General features: G+C 34.7%; 1 protein-coding gene across 1 annotated transcript; it reads left to right on the forward strand.

The window, feature by feature from the left end:
• The first annotated feature begins 792 nt into the window (after nucleotides 1–792).
• Nucleotides 793–24,518, forward strand: KIF18A (kinesin family member 18A). Its single transcript, XM_057379777.1, has 16 exons — nucleotides 793–1,187; nucleotides 1,859–2,016; nucleotides 2,889–2,993; nucleotides 3,918–4,028; nucleotides 6,138–6,335; nucleotides 7,589–7,762; nucleotides 8,653–8,727; nucleotides 8,970–9,085; nucleotides 11,583–11,745; nucleotides 12,309–12,473; nucleotides 12,888–13,009; nucleotides 13,201–13,439; nucleotides 18,877–19,348; nucleotides 19,868–19,972; nucleotides 22,165–22,274; nucleotides 22,914–24,518. Exons 1-16 carry the CDS (start codon nucleotides 860–862, stop codon nucleotides 23,060–23,062), a joined length of 2,790 nt encoding a protein of 929 aa, XP_057235760.1. The 5' UTR covers nucleotides 793–859; the 3' UTR covers nucleotides 23,063–24,518.
• Nucleotides 24,519–25,265: the final 747 nt, after the last annotated feature.

Here is a 25,265-nt window from a genome sequence, read left to right on the forward strand (position 1 = left end):
CTCCGTGTCCCGGTTACGCTGCTGAACGAGGGTGAGCTGTCCTAAAACGGTAAAAGCGCCACCGAGAGCTTTTACTGTGTGTGTTGCTGTCCGCTTTTAAGGGGAAATGAACAGCCCTCTGCTGCTAACAAAAATGGGCTGTTTAAAGGAAGTTCCGTTTTGGTGTCGGTTACTTTACCCCTTGCAAATTTCCCTTTAACTCTTTGAACCTACGTGACTTAATCAGTAAATTTCCCTTTAACTCTTTAAACCTACGTGACCTTATCAGTAAATTTCCCTTTAACTCTTTAAACCTGCGTGACTTAATTAGTAAATTTCCCTTTAACTCTTTAAACCTGCGTGACTTAACCACTAATCCAGGGAAAGCAACACAGACAGGTCCTCTTTTTTTTCTGAAGGATAAAAAAGCTCTTCGTTTTTTTATAGTCTACAGAAATGTGGTATCTCATCTGAAAACTTGGTCTGCTGTAAAGGAAAGCCAGCAAGTCGTTTAGTAGTTTAAACTGTAAAATAAGTTTAAGAATTTACTGGGAAAGTGCTCGTTGGCTTTCTGAAAAAKGTGCTGAATTGTCTCTGGACAGTTACAGTGTTTCCTAAAGTCTCATCGCCGTTGTAGCGGTCCATTGAAAGTGATGGGTGGATCAAATGCGTGAAACGTTGGAAGGAGTGAAAGGCATTTTAGTACGAACAAAACCTGTCTTGCCAATTGTAGATTCAGCTCGGTGGTGCCTAACCAAATGTGTGAACTGTTGGAAGGAGTGAGAGTCAYTAAATTTCGAATAAAACCTGTCTTTGTCGGTTGCAGATTCAGCTGTTCCATCTGAAAAAGTCTCGAAAGTGAAGCTGGAGGACCGAAGGGATGACTTCTGCTAAGGAAGAAGATGTCTGTAATCACGTAAAAGTGGTGGTCCGTGTCCGTCCAGAGACCCAGAAGGAAAAACACGGCAGCTTCAGCAGGGTTGTTCGTGTTATTGACCACCATGTGCTGGTCTTTGATCCAAAGGAGGAAGAAGTTAGCTTCTTTAAYGGCAAGAGACTGATCCATAGGGATATTAACAAAAGACAAAGGAAAGACCTTAAATTTATATTTGATGCCATTTTTGATGACAGTTCATCTCAGTTGGAAGTTTTTGAGCATACTACCAAAAATCTAATCGATGGYTTCCTAAATGGATATAACTGTACAGGTAACTTTGTTGTTTATCTTCTTTAATTAAAAACTTCAGTAAATTTCTCAAAGTTTCTACCATTGTATCCAAAGACTGCAGAGGTATTTAAAAAGCCTGAGACAGAAATAAAGCATTGTGTTTTAATTCATGGATATGAGARGCTGACTTTTTAGTATATGGAAGTTAGGATAGTTATACTCTATTTTGAAAAGAAGTTTGTGAGAAGGTTATAATAGACTTCAGAATTTTATCTGGAATATAATATAATGTGCTAATGAGAGTCCCCTAGAGTTATTCAAGCAGAAGCAGGTGTGTCACTGAGTGTGTGGTAACCTACTTTATGAACTTTATAAGAGCTTGGCTTTTTTGATTGGWATGTGGTGAGGAAATGAGAAGCCTGTCAACAATAAGTTTATGGTGTAGTGTTATGAGAGTAAGTAAATGATATTTTCATGTAAAATGTCAGTGAGTTCTGCACTGAAAGTTCAAAAATTATCAGCTCTCTGATTATAGATGCGAAAGATAAAGCCTAGGTAAGAAAATTGTTCAGTTTATGAAATGGTTGTGCAGAATGACAGAGGTCTGTGAATGTTCATTTGACTTTTCTGTTCCTCATTAGCATACAAACAAATTACATATTTTTGCTTTATTGGGTTTTGGTTTTTTTTTGTTGTTTTTTGAAAATTCAGTGCTTGCATATGGTGCAACAGGAGCTGGAAAGACTCATACGATGTTAGGTTCTCCTGAAGATCCTGGAGTMATGTATTTAACCATGATGACACTTTATAAACGGATGGATCAAATAAAAGAAGATAAAACATGTGATGTTGCGGTGTCTTATTTGGAGGTGAGCTTCTGCATTTGGTATGTTACTTTTAAGAAGTCATGTTTAACAAATAAATTCAAGCTGGTTTTGCTTTCCCTTTGTCCTTTTTTGGAGCTTGACAAAATAGGTCCTTATAGGAGTGGAGCTCTGTTGTGATCTGGAAACTTGGTCTTCCTAGGAACCTGTGACTGTTTTACTGTCCCAAAAAGGACAACCACTTCTAATAATTCACTGAATGTTCATGATTTRTGTCTTGCTGATCAGCTATATGCTTATGAACATCTGTTGATGTGTACAAGAAAGTATCGTTTCAGGGTAATACTTTAGCACTTCACAAAATCCTATTAGTGCTGTGAAAAAGCACAACAAAATGATGTTTTGTTTTTACAAGTGAATGTTTTGGCCCTGCTGCTGAACAGCAGTAGTAAAATGGTTTATCTTCTAGTTCCCTCAAAGTCTTAATGAACTRTAGTTGGTATTTGGGAGGGGTAAAAAGAGACAGGGAAAGTTTGCTTTGACAGACCAAGAAATAAGACATTTAAATATTGTAACAGAAATATGTTTGAACTAGAATCTTGCTCAAGATTGTGACATAATGCAGGAAAATAAATGCTTTAGATTCATGTTTGTTGCAAAACTGTTTTTAGTAAAAAGGCAATTTTTTCCATGAAGAGCAAAGATTATTTACTTGAAAGAATTACTTCAATGGCTAAAAAGAAATCAAGTGAATTKAATATTTTAAGCTCAGTATAGGAAAGATGTTTGAAAAATTGAAGCATAAATTCATTACTTTATCTTGAAGTATTTAAAAAGACTGGTGATTTCTGTTTAAGTTTGATTCTGTCAGGTATGGGAGGATATTTTAATAAAACAGCTTAAATTCCCTTTCCAAGATTTACAATGAACAGATACGTGATCTGCTGGTCAGCTCTGGACCTCTGGCTGTTCGTGAAGATGGCCAGCAAGGGGTGGTAGTTCAAGGTCTGACATTACATCAGGTATGTAAATAGAAACTTTAAAATGTGCTTGAGATAACTGAGAAAGGTTCCCATTGTTCCTAGAGTTGTATGGAATTTGATAATTGCCTAGTGGGCTTATTCCTGGTCATAACCACCAGTAACTTGCAAAGCTAATTAATGAGTCAAAAGCACATTGTGGAAATAAACTGCAAGCATTACTGAATGGAAATGGATAAAAGCATTCAGTCCTTTTTTTTGGCTTGATGCTCATCCAGCAGGTTTTGAGAGATTTATTTTTTGGCTAAAATATCTTGGCATTGCCTTAGTTGCTGTCTTGGAGTATTCTACACCACTGAAGTCTCATGGTTGTTTTTGTTGAAACTGAAAAATTGAAAAATTCCATGTTAAAATTACTGTTTCAGGCCAGCACAGCAATTCTTTGGTAAGGTCAGTGATAGAACTTAGTTTTCCAATCTGAAATTTAGTTCTTGTGGATCTAATTTCTCAATTTTTTAGTGTATTTTATATGCTGTGACAAGAAACAATTAGCTCTGTGAACATCCTCAACTAGCTCTGTGAACATCCTCCTTCCCAAACCTTGAGTCTTATGAGGAAAAAACTTTTCTTGTACTAATGCATTTAACAGTGATATACTAATTTAAGTCACACATTGTTAAATGAGGCCCATTCTAGCTATGGAGAACCTTTCAGATTTGTTKAAGTTCTTYACTAAAAAYAYTTTCTGATTTAAATTGCTGCAGTTAAGTGCTTGCTTTTCATACCTTTCTGCTTTTAACTGAGAATACTTGTTTGAAGTGCCTCAGTTTCAAAATAGGAAATTTCTCTGATTTCTAGGTAGCTAAATTTTTTTTAAGGTGAATTTTAATAATTTTTAGAATCAATACATTCCTATAGCTGACAGAAAAGAAAAACTGTATTTGTCTTTGTGCTCTACTCCTAAAGCCTAAATCAGCAGAGGAAATCCTTCAGATGCTGGATTATGGAAATAAAAATAGAACTCAGCATCCCACAGATGTGAATGCCTCTTCTTCCCGGTCCCATGCTGTATTTCAGGTAAGATGATATAGCCAATGTATGRTGGTCATTACTGTGAGTTGCAGTTTTGGTTTCTTTTTTTAAGTTGGGTACAATGGAAGCTTTTACTTTTAAACTGTGTTGAACCTTAGTTTGGAGAAGAGGGGATTAAAGTTTTCCAGTTAACTCTTCTTGTTGGCTCCTTATTGCTTAGAAGTATGTGATGGCTCTTAGTGTGTGTGCTGCTTTTAAAAAGGCTCAGGGTACAGTGTTACAGACAGATCAGAGAGTGAGCTGCTGATTTCTGTTTGCTTATTTGCTGCTCTGGGATGTCTTATCTCCCTCACCTTTACTCAGGAAAGAGCTCTGGATTTTATTACCTGGAAGGCTTTTTCTCAATACTTTTCTAAAAGTGGTGAGCAATTAAATAAATCACTTCAATTTCTCATGTATTTCCCCAAATCTGTGGCATTCTGCATAACATAACTACATCAATGTTTCAAGAGATGGAAGTGATGAGAAATCCCCAGTGCTGTCTTGATTGCTCTTTATTTTTAACTTTTCTATTATTGTAAGAGTTGCTTCTTTATAGAGATATGTTACTTTTGGCTTTACTTGTTAACTTTATTGGTGCAGGATATTTCCTGAAACTGACTCAGAAATTGCTAAGTTTTGGCCCAGGACATTCTGAGCTGATTTTAGAGATGCAAGTTTTGTCTAACTGTACCATCTGTCTTAGGTTTGAAATATCTATCTGGGTCAGGCAATTACTGCATCTGAGAMGAAAATCCAAATTGCCAAACTGCTCTATTGAAAGGGTTCTGCTGACTGACAAAGAAATAGAAAAGTTTCTGCTTTGGGGCATTTCCTGTATCTTTTGAATTTTTACAAAAGCTTGAGTCATACAACATGGTTTGGCTGTCACTCCACCTTTCCCTACTTTATTAATGATAGCTACCAGTTGTTCTGGCAGTGTGTTCCCAGCCTGAGGTTCTTTCTTTTTTTTTTTTTTTTTTTTAATTATACTGGAAATAATACAACAGAACTTGCTTGTACTGTTTCATATAGAAACATATCTATTTGAAATAGATACACATTTCATGGCAAGTCATTAGAATTTTATTCATTCACAATACTTGTAAATCTTTTTTCTCTTACGAGGTGCTGTGAACACTTAATTTCTCATGCACAAAACTTAAAGCTACAGATGTTGTGAGATTGTCTTTACTAGTCTGTCACCTTATATTCATGACAGCTCTTTCCTAATTCCAAATGTGTTCATGAAAGTGTCTGTAACCATTGGCCATATTAACAAATGGCATGGCACTCAGCAAAAAAGGACAAATACATAGAGAATCCTGGAAAAGTAAAAGCCACCTAAGGATAACTTTGATTCTTCCTGCTGGCTGTATATTGATGCTTTGCCTACTTCTTTATAAGCCTGAAGAGAGAATACCTTCACCAGGAGATGGATACAAAAGCATTTAGTGCTTTGTATATCTCCTGTGCTGTGAAAGTTTTAGGAAAGATGGGATTAAGGGGAGCAAGTGGCCTCAGGAGGCATCATATTTGAAAAGACCCTGGAGTGTATTTTCACAGCAGCAAAGCATGGTAGATACAATTAATGGTAGATATAATTAAGTCTAAATCACTGAAAGGCTAGCCTTTTTCCTTGTTTCTCCCTATACATGTCTTTATGGCATRCTCCTAAATGTGCATTGAAAAAAGGAGCACATCTTTCAATTTGAAGTTCAGTAGTGTGATATGTAGCTTAAGTGCAGAAGAATCAAGAGCTGTGAAATTCATTTTCCCTGTGAAAAACTTGCTTATCTTTGCTGCTGTGTGAGCCTGGGCCAATTGGTCACTTAATCCTCTACCTCAGTCAAACTCAGTGCAACTGTACTCTGCTTGTTCCCTTGCTAATACATGAAACAAGGGACTTTGAGAGGTGTCAGAAATAGATTCACTATTTTCCATTAGGCTAAACTGCCTGTTGACGTTAGATATGTACTAAAAGGTTTAACTGGSTTTATGAGAAGGATTCCAATACAAATATCTGAAAATGGTTGTTGCACAAAGAAATTAACTTACTGCTTAGATTGATTAATGGTTACTTTATAATTTTCTTTTTTTTTTTTTTAACCGTAGATTTACCTACGGCAGCAAGATAAAACAGCAAGTCTACATCAAAATATCCGTGTTGCCAAAATGTCTCTYGTTGACCTGGCAGGATCTGAACGTGCCAAGGCAACAAGTGCCAAGGGGGCTCGTTTTGTAGAAGGAACAAATATTAACCAGTCCCTGCTTGCTCTTGGAAATGTCATMAATGCATTGGCAGATCCAAAGGTATGTCCTGTTTTCCCATGCACTCTTTACCTCCTAGTGCTCTTTTCAAACCTTTTAAAAGCTGCTAAGGTGATGGAATAATGTGGTTTACATTGCTTATACATCATTATTCTTGTATAATATTGTCTTAAGGGTTTCCACCACTGTGTCTATGAAAGACAATCCCAATGAGAGAKAATTCTCAAATATGGTGTGCAGCTACCTAAGGATAGTGTCGAAGGTGAATGGTACCTGCTTTTCTTACCTACCTTCTTCAAAATGAAGTATGTAGAGAAGGTTGCATGAGAAAATGAATARCCTTACAATTAACTTTTAATCTTAGGGAAGGAGGCTTCTATAGGATAAAACAGCACTTATTCCAAGGGCTTTTTGGGATCTCACTTACATCCATATACAACACATCCCCTGCTCAAAGCAGTGAGTCAATCTCCTGACCTAGCTCACCAGCTCTAGGGAAGGAATAGGTACAGTTGTGTAGGGCAATGACAAAATCTCCTGAACTTTTGCATGAGTACAGCCAAGCCCATTTTCTACCATGACACTCCTTTTGTCCTTCTGCTTATGTAGCAAATTCCTTCTTCAAATATGCCAGGAGCAAATAATTTAATTTCCCTTCCTAATGCTGCTTGTCCATCATCAACTTGTTAGAATGGGAGATAGAGTTTAAAATCTGTACCATGGTCATAAATCAACATGGAGATACTTTCTTATCTGATGTGGGTTTGGGTTCCTAGTGACCAAACTTAGTGTCATGAAATGAAAATTCTATAGCTTCACAAAGCAGAGTTTCTGTTGCCTGGAAATGTTGTGGAATTTCCATCCTTGGAGATAATCAAAACCCAACTGGGCACAGTCATTGACATCATACTCTAGCTGACCCTKCTTTGAGCAAAGGGATTGAACTAGAGGGATTTTAGAGGTACTTCCCAATCTGSATGATTTTGTGAACTGAAAGTAGTTAAATGCAGTTTACTTTTTCTGTTAAGAAGTTTACTTTCTTTATCTTAAAAATAAGAGTTAGGTATCCAGACATCAGGAGGTAACCTAGCTAATACATGTGTTGTAAAAGTGTTGACCAGTTCCAACAGACTTAAACTGTTTAAGAGTGATAGGTAATTTTAAGAAAAACTAGTYATGTCAAAGAAAAGTTTCATGGCAGTTTGTCATGTTTTGTGTCACTGTTGAAATTGTAAGCAGACTTTTATTTAAAGTATGGTTATCTACACCATAAAAATATATATTATTCTTTTTAGGGCAAGAAACACATTCCGTATCGAAACAGCAAGCTKACTCGGTTACTGAAAGATTCTCTTGGAGGAAATTGCCGAACAATAATGATAGCTGCTATCAGCCCATCYTCTTTGTTCTATGATGATACCTACAACACCCTTAAATATGCAAACCGAGCAAAGGATATCAAGTCCTCTGTGAGTATATTGGTATTTAATTTACTTTTGACCAGAGATCAGTGATGTAGTATTAAAAGAAGGACARTTATTTCTTTCAGAATATTTTTCTTCCCTTTTGTCTCAAAATTTTGTGCAGTTATCTCATCTTTCTTTTCATGCAACTCTTCCTTATTTGAGGGTGTAGTAGATACTTAATAGATGCTAGATCTGGCCTGAAAGCAACATAGCTTCATTAATGAGATGATGCTGCCAGTTTGAAATAGTTTGTGTTGTGAGCATGAAATTTAAAAATAATCCTCAACTGGTAAAATTCACATCATTTCTTAGTATCTTACTATTACTTTCTCAGAGAACTGTAAAGTACATTAAAGAAATTTCAGACCAGTTGTACAAAAGCCAGTCCAGGTTTGTTACAGGTGGAATTCATCGAGAGTCAAAAGCTTAGTGAGATTGTATTGATAAATGAAARGCTGGAATTTCCTGTTTCTGCTTTTTATTGTCTTAATTTCATTTTTTACCATCTTTTATGTTGCAGCTCCTAATCCTTTTAATCTAAGACAGGGTTCACTGTAGTTTCTATTTGTCCCATACTTAAAGCTAATTTTTATAATTAAATGCACAAGACACACATTAAATAGTAAAATTAATCTGAATAAATGCAAAACATGCTTGCACATGTAAATGTAATTATTTTTATTGTTCTGTTGAGGGAAATGTCCTGGCCATGGATGTGCAGCAGATGACAGTAAAAGCTGAAAGTCATGTTCTTGTTATGCAAGTCAGGATTTTATTATTCTCTTTCCTTATAATAGAGTGTGCATCTAACTATGTAGTACTTATACACTGTGTTTAATATTCATAAAAACATCAAGGAGCCACCTTTTAAGTTCCAATTTGTTTCTTTACAGTTGAAGAGCAATGTTGTTAGTTTGGACCGTCACATAAGCCAGTACGTTAAAATTTGCAATGAACAAAGGAAAGAGGTATGTAAGAAGTCTCTTGTTAACAGGTTGAAAGTTTAAATGTTAACTTTGAATATAAAAAAAATAGTTTAAGATTGAATGTATAAGGCAATATTGTTCTAATGTACTTTGAAGTAAGAAAATTCTGTCCTCTGAGAAGAATATCACCTGCTGCCATTTGTAAAGGTGTTCAGCATGGGCTGTTCAGCATTAAAAAAACCCAAAACATATATTTCAGCTAAAAAGTGTCTCTTTTGGTTTAGATCYTGCTGTTGAGGGAGAAACTGAAAGAATATCAAGAAAAGCAAACAAGCATTCCTGAAAGTCCTTCTCCTAATGCTGCAGAACTTTCAARCAACCAGCAAGTGGAAATAGAAAGGTAAATGACTCACATCATGAGCTTGCTTCCAAGCTGCAGTTTGTCTAACTTGTAGGTTTGTTTTACAAATGCTTTTACTCTTTTCAATATTGGTCTCCTCATTTTAACATTCTTTTCTTAGATCTAGGTATGGCTTTGCCTAACATGTTGCTTCTTTTTTAGAACAACTTGGTGGTGGATTTAAAATGAAGGGGGGGAACGCAGGAAATGACATGTGACAGGAAGGAGCATATGAATTCTGGCTTCCAGCAAAGCTCCCTAACAGGTTGTGTTTGTGGGTAGGCAGAATGTAGTTTGCATAAATGACAGCAACTGTTGGCAGACATTAATTCAAGTGGGTATCTTTCCTGCAAGGTTTCAGAGAGACAAAACCTGGAAGTTCTTCTTTCTACAGAGAATTCAGTTTGTTTGTAGATTCCTTATTTTCTATTGCTTTAATATTTCTTGGCTTCTTTTTCTTCTTGGTAAAGTTCCTGTCTGTATTTTCTCATGTGTTAGACTCGTGAGAGCACAAAAATAACAAATTAAGTTGTGTAGTATGAATTTGTTGCAGAAGCTACTGCATTTCATGAAGAGKCTAGGTTTTGGAGTGAAAGTCCTTCTGGATGTGTCTCTGCATTTTTCATTTATTTCTGACCATTATTCACCTAAGTTGATTCAGCTAACTCTTTTTTTTAATTTGGCTCTTTGAATGTGTTATTTTTGAACCTGGAAAACTTTGAGGTGAAGTAAAGAAACATTCAAAGCAAAACATTCTGTAACTATGTTTTATTTTACTGGCGTTCCAGACATTTCAATAAACCCTTTCATTCAGGTTATTTAAATTTAATTTTCAAAAGAAGTGTGGGCTTCTAAGTCATGTTGCTAGTTCTGACAGTTTCCCTGCATATTTTTGCACTGTATGTCTTTAAGATTGATTTAATTTCCTGTGTTTTGACCTTTATTTCATTCTTTCTATGTGGGAAGAGTCAGACAAGGGCAAGGTCTCTAAAATATCTTTTGAAAAGGCTGGACATTTTCTACGCCAAGATTTGTTGGTTAGAGGGTGTTTGTTTGCATTTTATTGTTATGGAATATCCAAAGGGCCACGTGTAAGCCTGTCCCATTCCCTGTAGAGATCAGAAATCCTGTGGATGTCTCATTCCCTTYTTCCTCATTAATATCCTGCCATATTCATCATATTGATGATGTGGGTAATGAGTTGATTTTTCCCACACTGATTTATGGGTTTTGAGGGTATTGTGCTGCCTTCTCCTTTTTACTTGGGGCAGGGAAGAGACCCTTATCCATGATCTTGTATTTCAGTCCAACTACCCATGATTTTTGCTTTATCATAGAATCTTTTTAGGTTAGAAAACACCTCMAAGATCATAGAGTCCAACCAAAAACCTGTTATAGTTCCTTAAAGAAATAATACTCTAAATTCTGTGAGTGTTTTAGTACATATTTTTACCTAGATATGATGGCATTCTCTGGAGACTTAGGGAAAACCCTTGTATTTCTAAATCTGTGGAGAATAATMTTTTCTTAATTCTATTTCTTTTTAAAAGGAGAGTAATAAAACACTAGAATAAAAGAGTCAGTTATTAAAAACTTTAGACTGTGAAATAGAATTGCTACTTCTGAAACACTGGCAAGAATTCAATTACATGACAAGAATATCTCTTCAGCTTGTTCTGGAGTTGAACCTGGGTTTTTTTTAGCATTTTTACAGTTTTTAATTTTATGATCTTTTAATATGAAAAACTTTATAGCCTCAACTGTTGAACGTCTTTAGAACACTTGGATGTTAAACCCTGCTTTTATTTTTGTGTCAAGTTCTAACAACATAGGATGTTGTGAAATACTTTGTRTCCAAGGTTAGTCATTATTGACATATACTGTATATCTTTTTGGCCATTCTGTACTGAAGCATTTTCAGTATTCAGTGGTGAAGTGAAAAGGTACCACCAGTGACAGTTATACTGAAAATATATTTCATTTATTATATATATGAAAGTTGTACAACTACATCAGGGAAAGTGAGCAACTGAAAAAGTTTGTGGTTTGGTTTTTTTTTTTTTGAGGATAGCTAGTAGGTTTTTTGAAGGCCTTGTGTGTCTATGGCAACAGTAGTCTTATCTGTTTAATAAGTTGATTTAAGAAGTAGACAACGTAGGTATTTAGTATCTTTTGGAGGTAGAGAAAAACATCTGAAGATTCTTCATACAAATGTTTTCTTTAAAATCCCAGATTGTCTTTGTAAGTATGATGAAGTTTATTTTTAGTGACTCCTTCAAAATTTCATATCCCATTTTCAGTTCAAGTACATTAGGTCCTTACTGATATACTGACATTTTATTTATTTATTTTATAGTGTTCATATATAACAGGGTTTACTCCTTTCYTTTGAATTTCTTTATTTTATTAACTTGGAATTAAAAGTTCCCCAAAGTAAAGGAGATGGTTGTAAAAAGTCTTCAGTAAATAATTGTTTATTCTTATCATTTGGTTTTAGATATAAAGAAATCCTTAAAGATGTGTTTGCAAACCGTGAAGAAATCAGAAAAGAATACCTCAACGTGGAAAAGAAACTGAAAGAAAACACACTAAAGAGATATTACCAGAATCAATGTCATGAACAAATTCAACTGTTGTGCTCTGAAGAAAGAGTAGAAAAGGTGAGTTTTCTATAATGTAGTGCAGGGTATCATCTCTTCATTTTGATATACTTGTGTAAATTTTGCTTAAGTAATTGTGTAATGAGTTAATGCTTAAATATTTAATAAAAATGGGACACACAAATTATCACTTCTCCTTGACTATTGATGTAGTGACCTAATTKTTGAGGTAAACAGCAGGGTATAGTTATCTTCTGTACAGAAAGAGCATTCTTTGCCTTGTGAGTACACCACCTCATGCTTATCCAACTTGCTGTTGCTGGTTTTGTGCCTTTTTATTGTCATATTTCAGAARAAGTACAAACATCAGAAGAATTTGATGTTTGAAGATAGAGGATTTTCCTTTTGCCCAATGCTTTATCCTTTAGCAGCTTTTTCTAGGACACATTGCATAAAGAAAACAGATAAAAATGTTTCCTCATATTCATCTTTGAGTTACTAGGAATTATTTGGTTATGTTATATAAAGAAAAATCTTTATCTATAAAGAGAATGTGTTGAAGATAATTCGAAAGCTTCCACYTTAAATACTGATTATTTTGGGGGGGATTTTTTTTTTCTAAGGCCACTTGCAAGCGAGATCAAAGGATTGCAGCACTTAATGGCCACTATGTACGCATGCAGAAGAAAAAGGAAGAGGAGACCAATCTTTTTGAGGAAAATACCAAATGGCTGCACCGTGTTGAAAATGAAATGCGCCTTCTGGGTCAAGATGGCTGTATTCCAAAAGTAAAACTCCTTTCACTTGGAAGTGGTTGGGGATGGGGAGGAGAATTGGAAAAAGGGTAAAACCTCTGAGATAAGAACAGATTTAGTGTGGAAATAAAGTAAATTATATGGAGAGAGTATACAGAAAAAGAGGCAAACATATCTTTGGGCATACGTAGATAAGCATGTTGGATTCTTAATGCCAKTTGCAGCATACCCACTACTGGTCAAAAGAATCTACAAAGTTMTATTTATGCATGTAAATAAAAAATAATTCTTCCTTTTCTACCATAAAACTTAATTATAATATAGCTCCACTCCATCTTTATTTTTCAATATAGRCTGAACTATAATTTTTAAACTAAAAATAATGTTTGTCTCTATCAGTTTGATTTGCAGCTGTTAATTTTGGTTTTTATTTCTAATTTCCCAAAGGAACTTTGTCAAAATCTGCAGTATTGCCATTTAAACCTAGAAGTTCAGGACCTGAAAGCCCAGATTGAGCACATGTTATCTCTGGTGTCACTTCAAGACCAGTATTATAAGCAAACAGAAAAGTAAGTATGAATTCATGGCAGGTGTGCTAAGATTTACATTCTGACACTTGTAACTTCAGAAGACCTATTTAGAGAATTTATTGAAACAGAAGCAAGATTTTTTTCTCAAACTTTCTGTTTTCTGGCTTCAAATTTCTGGTTTTAAATAAGTTTTCTTAAGCAAATTTGTCTTGCCTCTTGCTGTTTTACAGAGTACTAAATACTTCACTTCCAGTTCTTCGCAAGCAATACCTGATTTTGAAAGAAGCTGGTTTGACAAATGACTTAAGTGAAACTGAATATGCAGAGGTTGAGCAGCTGATTCAAAGACAAAAATCAGTAGCTTGGGCAGACCAGACTGAGGAAAAGAAACAAAATCAAAACCATGAAGTAGAAATGTCAGCTATCTTCGCATTCCCACAGCTTATGAGCAGACAGAACACCCCATGCCGTAAGTATATTATAGAAATTAATTTCTCTTGTGCAGAATGTATACAACAAACTAATAAGAAAAAATCATAACTCAGAAAAAGTATATTAGCATGGGAAAATATGAAGTACTAYAAGGGCAGCATTCCAATCAGAAATGGGAAGGATGTTGTAATTTCTTTTTTTCTTTAAAGATGAAATAAATTATTCAAGAATCCAATTCCTGCTTCCTAAAGTTATCTCGGATGTATGTTTGGTAGATGTTAGCAAGAGCTGACCTCAGAACTTAGTGAGCAAATAAAAAGATTTTGTATAAATCCCCTTGCACCTTTGGTGCATTGTTATTTTATAATCTATAATTTGTTCAAGGTGTCGGGAAGGAAGTAGTGTTTTGCTTCAAGGTGGAAAAAAACCAAAAGAAACAAAAAACTAGAGTGGTCATTATTCCTTATATAAAAACCCATATTTCACACTTAATGTAATTGCATGGACTATATCTTGTCTTCAGGAAAGAGCAATACAGTTCAGTCCTTGTGATTTGGTTCTGATTTTTCTTTTGAGAGATGTAATTTTTTGAATCTCCTATTTAATATAAATATATCGTTGCATTGTGTTGGAAGTTGCTTTACTAAATAATTTAGGGGAGAAGGTGCAAAAGTTAGTTGGTGGCAATGCARTGATTTCCTCATATGAAATGTGAGTCTGGAGCTTCTAGGTGGAGGAAAAGAGTGTACCAGGTCTGTTAGTAACAAATCTCACATACTGCTTTTGAATCTATGTTAACACATTTGAAAGACAATTTTTTGAGGTAAAATCCCTCTGCAAAAATGAGATGGCAGTCATGGCATAAAACACAAAGCATTACAGGAAAATATTTGTTTCTCTTCATCATAAACTCATAAATAATTGGATCTCTTTTGTTGAAGTCAGAAGTATCTAGGGATGGATGCAGTATCTGTGCATTATCCATATTTGGAAGTTTGTTATTAACAAAGTACAAGTCCCTGTTTAGCTGCTCTGTGTTTCAATTGGTAATGATGCATCTGTATGCAAASACAGTGCTGAGTTCTGTGTGTTGCAGACCAAGAATCATTGCAGAAACTCTTTAATGACACTTAACTTTTGCCTTCAGTTGAGAGAACCATGACCATGTTCAAATGCAAATGAATTATGGGGTGTTTTCACATAAAAATTTGAAGTATTTAAGTCCCATAAATAACTTTTCTGATTATAAGCACTGTCTYCAGATGCTTAAAGCAGCTACATTTAGTAGCTGCTTCTGCAGAATAGATAAAACTACCAAAGCAGGACCTTAACTTCTTGTGTGTTTCTTTGGATTTGACTACATTTGCTAGCTGATCATGAAGAAGGAAGTTCAAACTAGTAATTGATGTGGAAAAGCAAAGGTGAAAGGGTAGGGAGSTTTATTCTAAGTTTGGTTGGAAGTCTTCTACAGAAATAAGTTGTTGGAATATAATTCTAAATGTTCTTACTTGGTTGTRTGAGGTGATTTTGATATTATCTTGTTATAAGATGCTTCTTCCTATCAGGAGTTTCAAAGCAGCAAAAAATTTCAGTCCATTTGCAGTAATGCCTAAATCTTTGTTTCTAATGAAGATTTCTTCCTGTGAAAGGTCTCTTGTATATTAGATARTATAAAGTTGAACTGTGGGAGGAAAATATATTCTCTGGCCATTCATTTAATATCTGTTTCTATGGTCGAGTTATCCACACAGTCAATTCTTGTGAAACAACTCTTGATTTCTAGTGAAAGCTAATTAAAGTTCATATGCTTTGCCAAGGCACATGTAGTGCTTCACTACAGGAGTTGACCTCCTTCTGTCTTGTTTTTCCTTTAGCCCTTGAAACCTTTAAACACCTTAAGTAAAATTCTGACTTCAATTATAAGTTAAAATAGTTGCTTTTTACAGAAAATGCTGGCTTTCCTATATCTTTTTTTGACACATACATTAAAAATTTAATTAATTAAAATTAGGCTTGTGTGTGCTTCATGTAATCATAAATGTGCAGTGTCATGAACAATTTAACTGTATCAAAGRAAGCACAAGCTATGAAAACAACTTCATTTAAAAATGTGTTTAGGTGCCCATTCTTAAGTGTTCATTAATGGGGAGCCATAGAGTATTTAGAATTCATGGGTGGAGAGCTTTGACTGGTACTTGCAAGTATTTCTGTGAATGGGGAAGTTCATGGCACTGTTCCAGGCATCCCATTTCCAGAAGCCTTACTGTACATTACCACGGAGAGAATGGAATTGATTTATAGGAAAAAAAGAGAAGGCAACCATTGCCTCCCCTTGTCACAAACATTCTCATATGAGAAGTCAATTTTTTTTTATTTTGTATGGCAGGAAAAACTGGGGTATAGTTTTATCTAGTAAAAGTACATAGTAAAAGACTTGATTAAAAGTAGGAAAAGCATATATCTTGTGTAGGAAGGATTTGTTTTATTGAGTAACTCTTTCATACTGTCCTATGTGATTTTTAAGTATATTTTCTCATGCTGTTTAAAACCATTCACCTGATTACTGGGACTTGCGAGAATGCAGTCTGGATTTTAGCCTTTTTCAGCTCACAGCTGTTGTTTGTGAACCTGTTGTGAAACTTGCCATGACAGTGCTGCCTTTGGGTCACAGGAATATTAAATAATTGAAATGCATTGACTAGASCTCATTTGCAATTTGGAATTCCATGAGTCAGTTGTTAAAAGAATGAAAACGTATGATTAGAATTGTAATTTGATCAATCAGTGGTAGCCCAGAAATGTTTATTGAAATGAATACATTAATATTTAATTTCACTTTAGCATCACAACCTGGTAGACTTAATTTAGCACAGTTTCCAGAAATAATCCCCTTATGCATGTATTAGCATGAGTTCTAGAAGATAAGTCTTGGCCATTTTTTTGTCTCAAATGTCAATTAGAACTAACTCAATTCATCAGAGTTGTTTTGTCATGAGCTCTGCTCACTTTTGCTGTGACTCATGTTTCACACATAGTGCGTTCTGCTTTTTGTGTTAATGCACAGRGCTGTAAATATCTGATATTGCCAGGTTTCTTGTCAGATAAATCAGTACTTTGGAGTAGTCTTAGGAGTTGGTTTTGGTCCTTAGTTTGTCTATCACTTGATGTGGGTTGTTGATAGGTGGATGATAGCTTTTATGTTTAATTTCTTAGTGAATCTCTTAAATAACATCTTAAAGAATTTTGACAATTTCCTTTTCTAAACATTAAGGATCAACAATATGTGATCTCTAAAGTATATATTTGGAATCATGTTTATTTTTAAAGAAAAATATTGTAGCTGAAGGTACTAGTTAAGGAAATACAACTTCAAAATTTCTTTTAAGCTACTTCATCAGGTTAACTGCAGCTGTTCTGTWAAGTATATAAGTGATTCATTTTTATATATTAAATAAAATATATTACTGAATTATGATGATCATATTGATGCAAAAGATTGAACTGGCTGTAAAACTTGAAGCAAATATAGACCATAAACATAATTTCCCTGCCTTATTATGGAGCAGGTTTGATTTTTTTTTTTTTAATAGTTGGAGCATGTTGTTTATCTTTCAGTAGGAATATAATGATTACCATTAGACATCCATTCAGGAACTATTTAGTTTTGGTTTTTAAGGCAATCTAAATAGCCCTTCTTTGTTCTCCACTGTATCATCTTCAGTACTGTGAATTTGAAAATTTGTGGAAGTAATGAAGTAGTGTTTCTGTAACAATTTGTATTGTCTGAGTCCCTTTTAAATAATCTTCTCAATTGTAGCTATTAAAAGCACTTGCAAAAAAAAATAGCTTCAGTATCTTGGTTCCTTAATAAGATGGAAATAGAAACACTGGCAGTTCTTTTTGTGGGTCCAAATGTTTTTCTTGCTCTATTTTTATTTACTTTAGATGATGATTGTTTGGAACTTTATACAGTAGAGCAACAGGCTAAAGTGGAATTGGGATTTTGGAGTTGTTTTTGTTGCATTATATTTGGTTTACGTTATTTAGTGGAGCCAAGTTAAATGTGATATTGCTGAGGATGCTTGTTTACCTGTTTGTTATGTTAGGTAGGACCAACCTTGTATTTTCACTAGGGAGGGAAAAATTCTTATGGGAAGGGATTAATATTTCTTAAATATTTTATATCATTTCCAACACTTTAACGGTAAGAAAAAACTTCTTATGTTTTAAYTTTGTTTTACAATGACTTTTATTCCAGAAATAGATTTTTAAAATAGATCTTTGTTTTTACTAACAGCTTGTATTTGCCTTGTATAGAATTCCTGCAACTATCATTATTAGTTTAGTTGTATTACAGTACAAAATGCTGTCCATTATGATGGAATTCATCAAATTATTTATGTTGGCAGTACTTTTGTGTTCTTTAKGTATTTAGTTAATGATTTAAATGCTAGCATTTACAGTTAATTTTAAAATGCTTCCAATATTTAGGCCTGTAGAAGCTTCTAAACCTTGGCACTCCCACCAAAATGTTTCTCCATCAGACTTCCTTCTAGTAACTTCAAGACATTAGCAAAACCTCAGTGTCTTACAGTAAGCAAACTTTSTGAAACTGAAACCTCCCCATCCTAATGTAACAACGGACTAATAGAATTCTAACCATTATTTTTCCTGAAACAGACATTCAGATGCATATAAGTAGGAATAAAACCTAATAAATGAATATTTTAAATGCGTCCTGAGGCGTTTAATGGATAGTTATTTCAAACACTAAATTATATAAACCTTATTCTTGTATTTAAGAATATGAGATGTCACTAGTCTTTTAAAAAAGGGCTTGGATTCAATTTTTGGTTGTGATGACTAGAATTTTGTTTTAGAGATTTACACTGAAGTATATATTGTACTCATTAAAACAAAATTAAAGAGCAGSCTTGTTCCCCACAGCTGATGTAGCAGGGTGACAGAATCCTAGTCACTTCTTTGCTTCCCCTGCTTTCTCATTTGCAGTGCCAGAGRATTTTGTCCCTCTTAGTAGTTCTGTGTCATTCCTTTTTTCAGCTCTCTCATTATTTTGCATGGTACTTGCTGGGAAAAAAATGACAGTGCTCAGGAGTCAGCTGTAGATTATAGTGATGGTAAACTCTTAAAATATAAGTTTTGTCCTGGTAATGCAAAAATTTTCAATACCCTTGCCCTTCCATTCCATTTTTTGGGATTATGTGCATAACCTCTGGGATTAACTATGCCAACCTATGCATGTTCATAGTATTTTGAGTGTCACAGAGCAAATACCTTTAGAAATGCTGCAATAGGAATAATTTAACTTATATGATCAAATTAATATGTGGATGGAATAAATTGTGTTTGTAATAATTTCTCTTAATGTCTCAGTAGGGGAGAGGAGGGAAAAGGCAAGATTTAGGTGGTATTTACATGTAGATGTGCTAACCACTGCTGCTTATGTTTCACAGGCACCTCTTCTAGTACACCATCACAAGAAATGAATAAAAACACACAACAAGTGTTAGAATCTACAGAACCACYACAGAAGAGAACTAGGAGGAAGCTGATGGACTCTCCAGTCACAGCAAGTTCCCCTGCCTTCAGCCAGTCCAGCCTGGAGGATTCTCTTGCCAAGGACGTCTGCCCTATCGTGTACACACCAGACTCTTGCAGAAAACCAGTACAAAACTTCTCTGCTCAGACTGTGGTCAAGAAGGCTTTGCACCTTGCAGGCCTGGAGGAAGCCAATCCCTGCAGCACAGACATAGCAGCCAGCAAGGGCAGTATCATGGATGTGACGTGTGATATAATCCCAGAGTGTGATGAAGGWGTCATGAACTCAACAGTCATTCTCTACGAGGGGACCGATGAAACGGCTGAAGTGCCTGCTTACTCATCTGTGAAAGASTCACAGCCATGCAGCAACAGCCTTGTGCCAAGGTACTTTCCTTTTATATGGGCAAGAAATATTACAAAATCATTTCATTGTATCTTTACAGCTGGGCTTTTCCATTTTTATCTGTTTTATAAATAAACCCAGCATCTTGAAAATCAAACKCTCCATTTTGATCAACATCAGATTCAATTCTGCCATTATTTGGAAGCAGTAGTATGTTAGTGACAACAAATTAAGTTGAAAGCTTATCCTGTTTTATAACATATGTACCWAAAAGGAAATACACTACTTTTGAAATTGATTGTGATGCCTCAGGCAAGTTATTTTCACTAAGTCTTGTTTCCTGTCTGTAAAATGGATATTTAACCTCTCCACATTGGGAAATGCCATGCTTGAAGCTGCTGTGTATGTCTGAAGTCTGCAAAGCTGCCTCAAGTAACATTAATTAAATTATTTTCTAGTTTTGGTTTTCAACTTAGCATATATTTGTTTACAGTTAAGAGCAAATTTGTTTGACTTTTACCAATAATATATTTTACAAAAATGTACTTCTTTTATTTCAGAGTTGATCTTTCTTCCTTAAGAACCAAAAATTCTGCTTCAGTATTTGAGAAGCGCTCATATATGGCAATGACKGCTGCTGCTGCAAGGAAAAGGAGGGTGCTAGGGTAAGTTAAAGTAACTCTTCTATGCAAAATTAGATTTCTTATTCTTACTTCAGTTTCAATATTCTGTTTCAAATCTGAAAACATACAAGTCATTTGGAGCTGCATATGACGTGTTCAGATTCAAATATGTTTTAATTCAATTGATTTTTTTGGTTGGTTGGGTTTTTTTTTTGTTTTGGTATGGTTTTTTGGTTTTTTTTTGCTTGTTTTTCCTGGCAACTTCAGTAGATTTTTTTTTAAAATCTTAGTTTAAGAATTTCTGTTTTAATAATTACAAACTAATATCATGTCCCGTGTAGCTGCCGTCTACCCAAAATAGAAAGATGRGGCATCATTTTGTAAAGAGAAATTTCATCAGATTTAAAGAACAAGTCTATAGATAGATCCTAGCATGTGGAAGAAACTTAAGCACCTTTTTATTTCCTTTAAAATAGAGAACTATCCTAGAAGGTCAGATTCACCTGATCTTCTGTCATGTTACTGTCCTAATTGTTATCAGCTACTGTTCTAAACTGTCTTGCTAGGATGAGGAATAAACTCTTTTGCTCTAAGATGAGAAAAGAGGCATTGCTCACAATTCCAAATAGCTGATTATGAATTTATGAATTTAGCAAAATAAATCACCTGCTCTCTGAAAKCAAGCTACTTTTTTTTCTAGATTCTCCCTAGGGAGACATGGKWATTTTTGGAGCCTGATTTATCTGGTCTTAAGATAAAAGTTCTCAGACAGGCTTTTGCAGTTGTTTTTTATTTTTAATAACCTCTACTAATTCCAAAACACACATATATATGAATATATATATATTAAAAGAAATATATATGTGTATRTATGCTTATTTCCTCCCAAAAGTCTAGCTCAATCTGCTCATCTTGTTCCTTTTGTATCTCAAACCTGTATTTCCCAGTTTCCAATTKAGAATTACACTACAGAAAAATCCCACAACTTTTATTCCTTTTATAGGGATCATTCTGCCTCTGTTAAGTTGTCTGTAGATTGAAATTCTTTATKGTTTTGTCTAGCAGTTGGTGATGARGAGAARGAATRAAAACACATTTGTGAAGGAGGAAAGGAACATGTTCTTACCTTTCAGAYATTGTCTTCATTCCATTCTCTTCTTTACTTTTTCCCTCTTTTCTCTCCCACACTTTTCYTGATTGAAGTGGTTTGCTCCAGTCATTCATCTCCTACTGATGTTAGGAAAAAAAAGATATACTTCTAATGTAGACAATATGACTGAAATTTAATTTGAAACCTATTTTGAGGATAAGGGGTAAGAGGCAAGTCATTCATAACAGAGAGACTATTTTACCAATTAACATTACTCTCTTATTGGCATGACTYCTCAGGAGTGGATTTTTAGGACTGGCACAAGGAAAATCTTAGTCTTTGCTGCTTGCTGTATATTTTCATTTAGGCAGAAAATTATTATTAAGAAAGTTAGTGTGAGTTAGGGGACTATAAAGTGGAAATAATACAATATTTATTACAGGAATAGGGAAAGCATAGGAACTTGGGACATAAATACCATTAGCTTGTTTATGAGGCTGTCTTGCAGAGTGGAACTGAGGAAGTTTGTGAGGCAATTGCAAAAGGGTGAGATTAGATTGGTTCATAATTTTCACTGTAGACCTTAAGTCCATCACATAAAATGCTATAGATAAAATATAGAGGTTTTGTTTTAATGAAKTTGAAGCTGTAACAGTTTTCTTGCAGCTTAGTTAAAAAGTATTGTCTGCTATGAAGCCACCCCCTCCAACTGTGTTGGAGGCTGTAGAAAAGTTATTGTAGCAATAAAAAAATGTGATTTGTCCAATAAACACAGCTTGGTCATTCCAAGGACTTTGTAACATGCCTTAAGATTATTTCTTAGTATAATTTATATGTGATGTCCATCAAACTGGTTTCTGTGGTTTCAAAAAAAAAAGTGTTAAAAGGCAGGAAAAAATGGCACAAGTGGCAACATTAGTTCTTATTTTCACAGTTGAAACATTCTTGTAAATTTATAAAAAGGAACAAGGGAAATAGTATCCATAGATATACATAATAAAGTCGTTTATTCTTTGCATTCTGTTATGATTCTATGAACGCTGAATAATATCACTGAAAGTATTTCTACATAGCAAGGCCTAAACTGCTGTAATAAGCTGAATGGTTATACTGAAAACAAACTCCTCTTTGGCAACTTTTCCAGTTCTACATCAAACACTGTGCTGGGCAGCCTGCAAGAACCAGTYTCTGCAAAACGCCTTCGACAGGACATCTCACTGAGCCAGGCAGCCTTGAGAGTACCCCAAGTGACTGGTGAGTGCCAAAACTGGAGTGGGACTGCAAAATCCCACTGCACTGGGAGCAGKGAGTGCACTGCAAGGGCAAAATTAKGATTGCTGCTCAATTTTTGTCAATTTGCTAGCAGGTATTGCTGTGATGGCACACATTGGTTTGAATAGGATATCCCTTTATTAAAAAATACATTCTGCTATTATCTAAACAAAATTCAGTASTACTTATTCAAGAGCAAGCATTACAATAGCAGAATAAACCAGAACCAAATCCATAAGAGGAAGAGTTATTTTCAGAATAAAAAAGATAAAACTTTCTCTAATGACACAGTGTTCATTTTCCAATGCTATTCTATAATAAGAAGGATTAATAACATTTTTACATATTTTTACATCTTTATATAGACCTCTGTGCCTTTTTAATAGCATTTCATATCARTTGAGGGTCTAATCATGGGACTTCCTAGGCAATTAAAACACAGGATTCCTGAGCTGAGAGTGATTAYGTTTTTGCATATTAAAATTAGGCTTTCAGTAAGGGAAAGAAATGTGTAAAAATTCTTAGAAATATTCTGAAAAGGAGGTCCATGTAAGCTCAATTCTACTTATGTTTATTGAATGAGTGTTTCCCTGTTTCTAATAACATTTCTTTCTTCACTAGGAATTAAAATGAAGAGCAGGAAGCAAGATCAGAATATGTCAAGAAACTTCGTTAGAAGCTTTTCTCAAGGAAATGTCCCACTGGATGTTAAATCAAGGACATCAAAAGATCTTTCACTTCATATTTCCAAGAAAAAAAATAGAATTTAGTTCTGAGTTCATCCATATTTCAAGGAGCAGTGATGGATAGCAAATGAGAATAGAGTGACTTGCGTTTTCCTCTTGTAAATWGTTTTGAAAGTTTTGTGATGGAAATGTTAGAAAAATGATTTTGACCCCTAAATTATTTTCRTTGGAGGAGCTTCCTTGTGTTAAGATTGTTTTTCATTTGGAAGCAAGTTAGGCAGATACYAACATTAGAACTAATGCTTAGCAGTTTTTTTTTTAGATTGTGAGCATCTATTGATGATACATGTAGTTCCAAGAGACAGAAAAATATKAACAAACATTTTTTCATCTTGCTAGTTTTTAATCTGTCACTTGGTTGTAAATGTTTCTGKTTTATTTTTTCATTTTAATTCAGTTGTAAATATGTCTTCATGCTAATTACTTCAAATAAATTTTTTATATTATTAAGAGCAATATAATATGAAATGTATTTCTAGCAAAGATGTTCCTTTYGTTCTTAGGAAAATTTTTTAAAGTAATTTTGACATATTGTTAGAAGTACATGTAGTTTATAATGATTAATATTCAGAGACAGAGGAATTTGTAAATAGTTATGCTGTAACCTTGACATCCTGCCCAGCCTTAGTGATGTGGTTTTAGTGTGTTTGGTCTGTGCAAATGCAAATGTGTGAATTTTTCCAGTGCAGGGAGAGCCAGAAAAGTCCACTGAGTTGTTTCAGTGGTGTCAGACAACTGTGCAGAGCAAGGAGCTTCCAACCTGACCCCTTCAGTAATCAGGAGTTATGCAGCATTTATTCTTGGCACATTGGAGGAGCATTTCTCAGAGGCTTCTGAAGAATGAGAACTGCCTGCAAAAGCTTTCAGGACCACTTGTGGAAGGAACAGACAATGTTGCAGAAGCTGTCTTCATTGGGGAAGTTCAAACAGGAAGAAATAATTTCTTAAGGARTAGGGGTTGCTTGTTAAAAATACTGAGACCAGAGAAATTGAATCCTCTTAATTGCATTTTAAAAGGAGTGTAGGTGATACAGTTGTGGTGAGCCTGGGATCATGCTGGTAGTGTAATGAGAGCTGAGAAAACATTGGCCATGGAAAAGGTTGGTTTGAAGCCTGAAAACTAGAACTGGGWCTTGTCCACATAGCAAAGTGATGTAATTTCAATAGAATGAAGRGGAGGGTCACTTTAATATCATAATGAATGACAAGATTTTGAGTTCATTTTAATTTATTATTTTGGTACCTGATACAGCTAAAGTGCTAAAGATCATCCTTGAGTTATGGGATTTTTTTCAAATTCCCAGTGTTTAATATAAAATGTGCACAGGGAGTTTCTATTGTTGATATCACATATTCAAGAGGCTTGTTGGGTTTTGCTTATAAATATTGTTTGTGGCATATAAGACACATAGATGTTCAGAGCAACCTTGAAAGGTTTTTAGACAAGCTTGTGCATGCACCATTTTGATATTCAGTCAAAACATAAAACKGATGAATCTAGTCTTTTTTAACCTGTTTTGCATACCCTTGAATGGAATTGGTTCAATTGCAGCAACATTTTTCAGGGAAAAAAAAAAATTGAGGAAATTAAATTCTGACATGAGAAATGAATGATTCAATCAGAARCTGATTATACATTTGTTAGCAAGGTGTGTATTTACCATTTATAACTAACATAAATGAAATGTTTCCAGAGATTGTAACAGATTGAAGTGGGATTTTTGTATTTCAGATTGCTCTTGAGTAACATTCTGCACTRTTAATTGTACATAACATTTGTTTTCTTCCATACTGTGTACACATCTAGACTTCATAAGCAGAAAGTGCTTCGCAGCACATTCCACACACCTTGGTGGCACAAAACTTTTCATACCTTTCCATTGCCTAATTTTTTTGTCAGATTGCCAGTTAGGTAGAAAGCAAAGTGTATTTGGGAAGCAGTGGAGATTGGAGATATGATACAGCCTGTTTCATTTTCTTGCCAATCTGCTCTGATTGCTACCTGCTGGCTTGTCTTTACAAACTAATTTAAATAATAGCATTTATCTATCAATTTATCTATCAATGAAGTACACATTTCATTGATTTCACTGTTGTACTATGCAGGGTTAAATCTCGTCAGTGGTGCAAGTGTGGGAAGGATGTAAAAGATTTTGTCCCACTGGGAAATTCTCACCAAAACATGCAAAGGCTGCAGTGTGTTGTTTGTACTTTTATTCATTTACTT

This window comes from Malurus melanocephalus, unplaced genomic scaffold (assembly GCF_030028575.1).
Source record: "Malurus melanocephalus ecotype Western Australia unplaced genomic scaffold, MMel_1.1 scaffold_423, whole genome shotgun sequence".
Classification (NCBI taxonomy): Eukaryota; Metazoa; Chordata; class Aves; order Passeriformes; family Maluridae; genus Malurus; species Malurus melanocephalus.